Below are 11,281 nucleotides of genomic sequence, written 5' to 3' on the forward strand. Positions count from 1 at the left end.
ATAAAGGTAATTTCAAAATTCTAAAAATAGAAGCGTATAACCGTGTTTTTCAATTCTTAGAAATTTATAAAAGGGAATTGATTCAATGCTTTTGTCTGAAATTTAATTAAACTGTAATACCTCTTTTCAATTGTTTTCGAATTTAGTAGGAGATTGGATTTTCCGTAAAAGGTGGAACGAAATTGGACCAGAGCAAAGTAACATTTTATCTCATACAGTATCAAGATATTTGAAAACACATTTCAGTGAAACTGATTTATATCTTTAATAATATTTTTATCGTTTTTAGTTTGACAAATAATTTTTAGGTAACACATTCTTAAAAAGAATTGTCTTATACGGATTTAGATAGTTTCCATGACATGATAGCAGCTTATTTAAATCAATATGGTGATTCACCTTTTGCTCAATAAGATCAGCGCCATACGTAAGATACAAGATATTAGGCAAGATTATATTAATGTCTTCAATACCGTCAACTCTAACAAATCCTCTATGGCGGGTAGAAATATATTTAATAACTTAGTCGTTAAGATTGTTAAGAAATGCGGTAGATCATTTGTCACAGTTAAGATTGTATCAGTACTTTGTAAATATGTGTACTTGTTGATGTATATTTATCGAAAGTCTGCGAAGTATTGTAATTTATTTATATATTATAGTAGGTCTGCATTTTTTTTTTTCGAAAGAAAAGTCTTTTATGATTTATCTAGTTTCTATGGCATGATAGCAGTTTATTCAAATCAGTATGGTGATACAAATTTTTTTTCGGTAAGCTCAGCGGCATACATAAGATACAAAATATTAAAAATGTTATGTTTATGTCGGAAATACCGTCAACTCTAACAAATCCTCTATGGCAGGTAGAAATATATTTAATAACTCCCTCGAGAAGATTGTTAAGAAATGAAGGTGGTCATTTGTTACAGTTAAGATTGTATCAGTACTTTGTAAACAGGTGTTCTTTTAGGAGTATATTTATTGAAGTTGTATGAAGTATAGTGATTTATATATATTTTAGCAGGTGTTAATTTTATTTTGTGTTTGTGAAAAAATATTTAAAACGTTGCAAATAGTCATAGTAGTGATACAGTTTGACCTCTATTTTGTCATATTTTAAACATGGCAGACAATCAATAACGTCTTTTAAAATTTAGTCTGTTCGCTGAAATACTTGAAATGGTTCCTACCAAAAGTGAAAATGAAAGAGACTCCATTCATTGAGCATTTGCATAATATAAAGTTTAGGGGAGAAAAGGAAACATATTTTTTAAATAATTTTTATCATTTTTCTTTTATGTTTATTAATCGTATCGTAGCAACTATATTCTAAAAATGTTAATACTTGGGAAAGGGAATACTTTTCAGCCACATTCCAATAAATAAAATCAGATAAATATTTTCAATATGAACTATTTTCTGTGAAATCAAAAATGGAAAATTCTGGAGAGTTTCATTCAAGATCGGAATAGAGATTATGCAAATTAATTTAGGGCGTTTGACTACTCTATTTAAATATCCTAATGATTAGCCTTTCTAGAAAGTTAATAAAGCGACATACTGATGAATTTTGTATAGAAACTTTTAACACTCTGGCGTAAAATTGTCCATTTGCAATTAGTACGCAATTTTCCAACAATAAAGCTTATTTTCTACGTTTTTTCTAAAATCTTTGAGCGAACTTTCACGAAATGAAACTGTTATATTATTAATAAGTAACCACGCTAACTTTTGATCAAGCTAATGACTTTTTTTCGATAACAAAAAGGAAATAAAAGCACACAGAACTTCTGTAAAAACAAAAATCAATTGTAAAACCTTTATTCACCTCGAATTAGCTTTAAATGATCGCAAACTTTGGCAAAGCTTTCATAAGATGACTTCAAATAATGTAGCCATCACTTAAGTATCCTTTTTGGCGACCACTAATCAGATGGAGAATTAATGTTTTTAAAAAAGAACAATTAAAAAAAGTTCAGAGAAACAAACAAGTATGCCAATGTGATGATATACGTAAGAAATTAATCATATAATTTAATTTATTTTTTAGATGCTTAACAAAAATGCTTTTAACATAAATGAAATAGTTCTAAAAATAATAATGTACTTTTGACATTGACTTAACGTCTTAACATATGAATTCATTGAAGCACCTTTAATTATTATTTTAACTCATAAGAGCTCTTAAAGGAATTTCATAACCAATTATCTCGTTTGAATCAAGAATCTAAAAATTCAGTCACGGATTTACTTACCATAGTTGTTTTGAAATGTTTTTAAAATAATGTAATTTTGAGCCTTTGTGAAATTTTAAAATAAAAAAAATAAAACTTTTTTTTGAGGGAGGGCATTTTAAAAATAATTTGCACTTCCCTCTAATTAGATAATGTTTCCTTTTTGGAGCATTTAATAAAATTTCAACCTCAATCAAATGTAAAAGTTACTTGAAATATTTAAATGTGACCAATTAATTATGCTTTGTAATCATCGCTAATTTTACTTATAATCAACGTTTGAGTTAGAACTATCACTGAATGTAATGGGTTAAAAATCCATTTTTCAATAAAATCAAGCCAACAACACCAAAATCGCTCCAGAACCGCCGACCATCCTTAATGAGATTCAAATTATCACCTAGAACACCCAGGTAAATCTCCCAGAGGATAACCTGAGATAGCGATTTTCCAAGACATTCGATCGTTTCATCGCACCCCCTCCCCTAGAGCTTAATCGAATGATTGCCCACCTCTGCAGAATGCAGAAGAGCAGCTTCCTTTGACATTTCAGTTCCTTCTTTTAAAGAGAAGTAATATTAAAAGGTGTGGATTAAAAGAAGCTGACGCCTCGTGTTTTATTTCTGTTATCAACTGCACTCCATTCCAATTTTCGAACCTCTCAACCCACCAACTCCCTACCTTGCTCCTTCCCCTTCCGCTCGGATGCAAGAAGAGGAGAGAGGAGGGGAGAGGGGAATGAAATGGTGCATGAAATCGTCTGGGGCTGGCAGCATCGAGTTGAGTTGAGGAGGTCTCTTAATAAACTTGTTGGCGACGAATTTTGGTTATTTTGTTTTGCTTAAATTCTATTTTGTTAAGTCGATGGCGTTGCTTTCGTCGATCATCTGAAGGTGAAGAGGGTTACTAGGATTTTGTTTTTCTTCATCTTTACATTAGAAAAATATAACTACCGACGGATCTATAAATTGTGAAAAAAGAGAAAGCTTTCTTCATTTTAGCTTTAAATGATAGGATTTATCCGTAGTAGGTAATAAATAAATTTGAATTAATTAAGGTCAATCCTTAAGAGACGTATATATGCTGTATCAGTAGAATTTTTTTTATAATGAGCATGATATAATATCATAGAAAATTTACGATACGAATCTATTATTATTTTTTTTAATTCTAGAAACACGATAGTTTACGTTTACGATTTCAGTATAAGATTTTTTTTTCCTTTTCTCCCTTTCGATTTTTCTCTATTTGTTTCTAACCAGATATAAACCTATTAAATAATTTCTCACTTTTTTCACAATAACAGGTTTTATGCGTAATATATGACTTTCTGTGTGACTTAATTGTCTCTAAAAAATTTGTCATTATATTACATATTTATTGAAAAGATTTATTGAAATTGATCATAAGATCAGAATCGTGTTTATGCTATTAATGCTATTAAAATTAACTATGATACATATTCCAATAAATCTTACGGCGACGATTTTGGAGTGGCAGTGGAATTGTATCACGAAATAAGAGATAATTATTTAGAATGATTTTACTATGGGCTAAATTAAGACGAAGTTACTATGAAAATTACTCAAATTGAAATTAGAGTTAAAATATCATTACATATATATATGTAATGATATTGTAACTCTAATTTCAATTTAATTAATTTCCAAAGTTTTATCTTAATTTAGCCCATAGTAAGTTCATTCTCTTATTTCTTGATCCAATTCCACTTTCTCTACTTAATTAATTCAAGAGAAGCTTTATAAAATTGCTGAATCGGCTAAAAGTCTAACTTTCCCATACTCCGCGTGAAGTGGTAGAAAAATGTCCAGTAAGCACATTCCTTTTAAAAGACCCCTGTGTTTCCCTTACTTGTGATTGACATGCAACAGAAATCTCTATTGGAATCTTATTAATATACAGTGGTGGAAAATACTTTGAGATCACCATTGAACTTTTTTTTTTTTTTTTTGCATTCAAAAATGCAAATCTTTTTTGTAATTTACATTTACACTTATATATAAAATGTAATAAATAAAAAAATGAATTTAGAATTTAAAATACGTTTATTGTAGCTATAAAGGAAAAATGTGTAATGTAATGAAATGGAAAAAGCTTTGAGACCAGTTTTAAAGAGTGATTGTTTGCATAATGAGATGACGTAACTTTTGCACGATTTTGTGCGGGACAATTGTGAGACTGAAAAGAAACACTTTCTAATCATTTCTTTGAGTGTTGAAGCAACTGAGACTATGGGTAGTGGAAAATTACTGACTGAAATTGAAAAAGGGAAAATCTTAGCATTTCGCGGAAGCGGAATGAGTGAAAGGCAAATTGCTAGCAAAATCAAGAGGTCTAAAACTGTGGTTCATCATTTTCTCTCAGATACATGCAGATATGGTACGAAAAATAGATGAGGAAGGCCATCAAAACTGTCAACCAGAATGAAAAGAAGTGTTATAAGGATGGTTGTTAAAGACAATGCACATTCTGCTGCAATAAAATCGAAACTTAAGCTTCCAGTTACGGCTAGAAAAGTTAGAAATATTCTAAGTAATACGAAAAACATCAAATATGCAAAATTCAAAAGTAAACCTAGACTTGAATAACGTCATATTGCAGCAAGATTGAACTTTGCAACATTTAATGTTTTAAAACCCAACTTGTGGCGAAAAATAGTATTCACGGATGAAAATAAATTTAACCTAGATGGACCTGATGGTTTAAGAAAGTCTTGGCATGATTTGAAACAGGATGCTACGCATTTTTCAAAGCGAGTTCAAGGGGGTGGATCCATCATGGTTTGGGCAGGTCTCAGTGCTAGAGGTAAGACTGATATTGTTTTCACTAAAGGTAATATGAACTCTTTTGACTATCAAGATTTACTGGCGAACAATTTTGTTCCATTAAGAGATGAACTTATGGATCAAAATTTTATTTTACTACAAGATAATGCGTCAGTGCACAAGTCTGCTTCAACTAGTGCTTGGCTAACTGAAAATAATATAAGTTTTTATGGATTTTCCGGCCAAAAGTCCAGACCTAAACCCCTTAGAGAACATGTGGGGTATCCTTGCACGCATGGTGTATGAAAATGGTAAACAATATTATTCTGTGTCTGAACTCAGAGCTGCTATTTTAAAAGCATGGGATAAAATACCGATTCTAACATGCAAAAACCTATCAAACTCCTTCCAGAATCATCTTTTAGAAGTAATTCGTGTGAAAGGAAAACACACTTGAAGTACTAAAAGTTGTAATGATATACATTTAATTAATGTTTAACTTTGTGGTCTCAAAGTTTTTTCCACCCTTTTATGTTATGAAAAAAAAATCATTTGAGCATAATGTATAATTACATTAATTTCTTTATAAAACAATATGAAGAAATTTTTATGTTTTTGTATTGTATATACTATTTAATGTATCTTTTTTTAGTAAAGTTAAAAGTTTTCAATTTCACATGTAGTCTCAAACCTTTTTCCACCACTGTAATATTTTCCCTATCAAAATCTCATGTTATATAAGACGAGGAATAATTTATTTCGCATTTCTTCCCCACTTCTGCTTTTATTCTGCGCTGTGGCGGACGTGCCATGTCCGCGCATTTTTGTAAATAATCATGCGTGCTTCTCCTACATGAAATAAAACGTCACGAAATCAAAAGTCTTTTCACTGTCTTCAAAACTGCATTCTGCTTCAAACAAAAAAATGCATATATATATATATATATATATATATATATATATATATATATATATATATATATATATATATATATATATATATATATAGTGTACGGAGCGTCCCCCTAGCGGCGTTAGCGGTACGGAGCGTCATCCTAGCGGCGTTCGCGGTACGGAGTGTCATCCTAACGGCGCTCGCGTCGTCTCTCAACAGCCAATAAGAAGCTATCTGATTCCCGCTCTAAGAACTGTGTTCGGTACTGTACTAGCGTCCCTCGATGTAAAGCGGCCCAGCCGTTCGTCCAGTTCATTAAATTTGTTTATGTTATATTAGTGTGTGATTTTCTTAAAATGAGCCATTTCTACGCATTAATCTCAACCGGGCTTTCCCCTAGAGCCCGTGAGAGATATTTAATTTGATATATAATCCGATTAGTAGAGGCATGTTTTTCGAGCCAGAGTTAACATACCTCTACATATATATATATATATATATATATATATATATATATATATATTCAATATTCAATATTCTTCAAGTCTTCTTCCTGAGATTTTTTAATTAGATTTTTCTGTACCTTTTTAATATGACTGAAGTAAATCTACATAAGTTGGCTTCATCTTTACTAAGAAAATCCGTATTTTATTCGGCGTTTGGGAAGATTAAGTTGGCGCTGCTACAAATATACCTAAATCCGGATAAGGAAGTCGAAAACAAAAAACAAAATCATAAAATAACACGAATTTTCAGAAGAATGATGGTGAAAGATAAAGACAGATAAAAAACACAAACTATCATGATAATAAAATTTATTTTAACATAACTCATCAACTTTTGTTATAATCAACTTTTATTAAATCAATGAGCAAAGCTATTTTTTATTGTGAAATTCACTTTGTCTTTCCAGAGAATGTGTAATTTTTAAATAAATTAAACACTTTGTAAAAATGAATCTTATTAAAAATGAAAGGTGCTTTTTGCTTTATTTTTGTGCAAAAAAAAATATCAATTTTTTAATCTTATAATAACTAAAAAAAATTGAAATTAGTTCAAAAGCCTTGATTCTCTACTAGGACATACTATGCCTCTTGAAGCTCGATGAAGTTTTTACGCATGTAAACTGAATCGCAACAACAATAGACCAAGCAACAATGAGATAAAATAAGTAATAAAGAAAAATATAAATAAATGTATCCACTTTCTATCATTAAATCTGTATGGTCGTAATATAATTAACCGAAGTTATGACACTGCTGTTTATAATGCTATCATTATTATTATATAGTGTTGATCTATAGCATTATTACCTAAAAAAGGGCTTGCCAAGAGGCCATTGGGAATTTAATATGAAATTTTACTTTAAGAAAAATATAAATGCCGTTTAATTAAATGTAAACAAATTCTCTCAAATTTAAGTTCTAGCATCTTTCACTTCTCCACATTTTCCTTTCACACATCTAATTAATTTAATGATACGTTTTAATGCACAGCTTTAAATATTTCATCAAAATAATAATTAGATTAAATAAAATAAAATTATAATTAATAGTTATATTAGATTCAATTAAATAAGATAATAAATTTATTTCATAATAATGAAATTTTAACATTAGATTTAAAAGCTATAATGTGAATTTTCTATTTAATAAAACTGCTGTAGTAAAAAATTGTTTATTAACGGAAACAAAACTACTAAAAATTCGACGCTCTAGTCTGAAAGATCATAGCATGTTAAAGATATGGCCTGGGTTTATCTGTTTTGTCTTTGAGTTGATTGCATCAACCGTCATAACGTCGTTCTGTGTGTAACGATTTTTGCATTACTTATTTACTGAAAGACATCAGTTTGAAAGCATTATCATAATAAAAGCGAAAATTTAAACTTTGCTTTGAAATTAATGACTGACTGAAAAAAAGCAATTTTTTTATCATAACATAAACAATAATAAAAACTGAAATATTAAATGAAAGAAGGGTATTTAACTAAATGCCATCATGATATCAATTAGTCATTAAAAAATTTTTTGCAAAATTTATTTTAAATTTGCCGGAAAAAATACTACTTAAATGAAACTGGTGCCATTAAAAAGTTATTTTTAATAATAAAATAGAATAAAAATGTTTTTATGTAAAATTCTTCTTCTTAATTATTAAGGAATTGTATGAATTTAAATGATTTTAATTTAAAATATCTAATTAAAATTTTGAAAAACTCTTTTTAGGGGAAATTATTGCCTGTGAAGTAACTACGAGCAAAATTTATTAGTGTTAGGTCCAGAATCCATGTAATGTATTACATGGCATGGTAATGGTGATTTATTAGGTTTAGGTAAAGCCATGTAAAATGTATACATTCTCTGAGACAAGATTTTTTCATCATATAATTTACCGAAAACATGCCAGCCTGAAAACATATTACGTAATACTTACTTATTTATTCGAAAATCACTGAACATTGATCAAAAAAGTTTCTTAAAAATGCTTTCGTGTTCTCGAAAGGAATTCAGTTTGTTGACTTTAGCTTCATTTTGAAAAATGGTATAGCTAACTTTTCACTAGAGACTAAACATTCAATCAAAATTATGGAAACTATACATTCGAAATATGCAATGAAAAAGATGTCTAAATTACAAATTATTCAAATTATTAGAGATTTCAGAAGAAACACGGTAATCACTTGTTTTAAAAATTACTTATTATGAAACATAATTAATTGCACTTACATAATATATAGGTTCTTATTTCTGAAATTGTAATAAAATATAATGAAAAATGAATAAATAAATAGAATCTCAAAAAAGTTATAATAGCAGAACAACGTTGATAATTGTTTCGGTAACATAGCATGGCGAAACATGTATTCTTAAAAATTTTTTAACTATTTAAAAATACTAAAAAATTCGACGTTTGATAAAATTCGTATGAGAATTTATATTTTGATTGGAGTAAAGCTACAGCTGACGAATATTTATAGACTTTAGACCAAAATTTATAGACTTATATTTTTCTATTTAAAAAGAGCACTGACTCATCTTAGTCGTTATGAAATTATATGTTGAAAGAAAAAGTTATTATTATCTTTTATATACTCTGCTTTTGAAGTATATGCTCATTTAAATAATTATTTAGTAATATGAAAACTAATAACATAAAAAATACTGTTCTTATAATTTAGAGCAGTATATTGCAAAGTATCTTTAAGTAGCAATGGCCTAAAAATTCTGCATTACTATATTACTGTAATTAAATTCTCAACACCTTCGAATCGTGGTACTTATAACTAGCTTATCAGAATTAGTATGAAACTTTTCTCATTTGCTTATGGGTTTTAAATATTATCATTGTAGTAAATATTTCAAAAAATTTTACAGTATGTTGAGGCCGTGCATTGGTTTTACTCACGAGAGTCAAATATCAGTTCAAAAATACGCATACAAGGATTACAATTGCTAAGAAAACTCATCGTTTACATTTTGTGTAATCTGCCTCCAGACGTATATGACTTTAGATCTCAACAAATGGTTCAGATATTTCCTAGATATAGGATCTACCTCTCCTTTTCCACGATATATATCATTAGCAGGACAAAGATGAGCCCTATAGTGATGTACAAGGACTTGACTTGCTGGTACGAATCTTTCTTCTGCCCCAGGCAAAAGCTCCCATACATGATGAACTCCTGCCATCACAACTTCAATTGTTTTAACAACATATTTTGTGCGCACAAGAAAAGGGTATATCCAGTTTTCCCTTCTGACACTACTCTGTGTGATGAATGGCAGGATATAATCCGGCAATACATCCTGTCTATACTCAGAACAGAAGACAGAACTCCTAAAGACGAAACTACCTGTCCTCCGACCAGCTTTCTCGTGAGAAAACAGCAATTCTTGCACATTCATAACATGCCGTGGAGTTATAAATTCATCTAAATCCACAACTGCAATGTAGGAATTGCTGCCCATATGTCTGTAAATGCAATCATTGATACTGGCAATTTGCCCCAAGGACCACATGTCCTTGATTTCAAATGGTAAATTCCATGGAATCAATTGGACTGAATAACTAAAATGTTGTAAATGATTTATTAATTTCCAAAGGATTTCAGTTGAGTCGTGGTTGTAGAATGTGAAGTGAGTTGCTCCTAGAGCTTCGTAATAGGCTATAAATTCAACAATTCGGAAGATGTTTGTATAATTAAATATTGGCCGTACACAAACACCCATTGTAAATGATGATTTATTTTTTACTTGGTGAACTTTCATCCAGTTCAGCTTTGATTGCCATGACTTGTTCCATTCTGAAGGTACTAATGATACCATTGAGGGTGGTTGCTTGTTCGACGGATTGCAGAACACGTAAACAGCCCTACTTTCCTTGAAATGATGCTCCATTAGAATTTTGTGAGTGGATTCCACTTCTTCAATCACACCAGTAGCATCTTCAAGCAACAAACATTTAACACCAGGCAGACTGCGGTTACCAATCTTTGCACCAGCAATAATTCGAACAAAAGGCTCGTTTGGAAATCTAGTATCCCAATATGAAGCATAGGAATAAACACCATCTGTTACTTCATGCCAGTCGTCAACATATTCCTCATTCACAAATTTGTACACAAACTGATTTCTAAAATTTACAGATTCTTTTCTGATTTTGCCACTGAACAATTTGATAGCAGGGTCGTGCATCCAGTTTCTTGTTGCAACATAACCATGGAAGTTCAAGATGTATGTGAATTCTTGGGTAATGCAAATGAGAAAAATGAGAAAAACGAAGCAAGAGAGGCATGAAAGGCGAGAAAATATGCATTGAGCTAGTAGTGGACCCCATGTTTTACTGCTGCCATTCAGATTGTTACTTGATCGTTGCAATGAAGACTCATATTGAACAATGGCCTGGAAAATAAGATGAACGTATTACCTTCATTATCTTTAATATTTAATTCTAGTTGGATAATAATTTATAAACATGTAAAGTCTGTGTGTATATAAATTTTAAAAAAATGATTGATGCAGTTTTAATTAGAAAATATCAGAAATTTATTTTTCGAAATAACTTGTGATACTTAGTCGACACATTCATTTCTCCTACAGGGCAATTATCCGACATGTCTTTTAAATCACCGTATATTCACATTAATTTATAAAATCTATAAATATTGTATAAATTATTGTTTAATACATTTATTGAAATAATTTATTACAGAAATGAATTATTCATTTACTTACTATACATCAGTTTATTAAGTTACTAAATCTGGTAGGCAAATAAATTGAAAGTTTAAGTTCTCTAACATCACAATATTGTCCAAATATCCACTACTGTAAGCATTTTTCTTACTTTTCCACTTTGAGGCT

General features: G+C 30.0%; 1 protein-coding gene across 1 annotated transcript; it reads right to left on the bottom strand.

The window, feature by feature from the left end:
• Positions 1 to 9,370: 9,370 nt before the first annotated feature.
• LOC129962163 (uncharacterized) lies at positions 9,371 to 10,612 on the bottom strand. The gene has a single exon (XM_056075901.1). It carries the CDS (start codon positions 10,610 to 10,612, stop codon positions 9,371 to 9,373), a length of 1,242 nt encoding a protein of 413 aa, XP_055931876.1.
• Positions 10,613 to 11,281: the final 669 nt, after the last annotated feature.

The sequence above is a fragment of the Argiope bruennichi genome, chromosome 2 (genome assembly GCF_947563725.1).
Source record: "Argiope bruennichi chromosome 2, qqArgBrue1.1, whole genome shotgun sequence".
In the NCBI taxonomy this organism is placed as follows: Eukaryota; Metazoa; Arthropoda; class Arachnida; order Araneae; family Araneidae; genus Argiope; species Argiope bruennichi.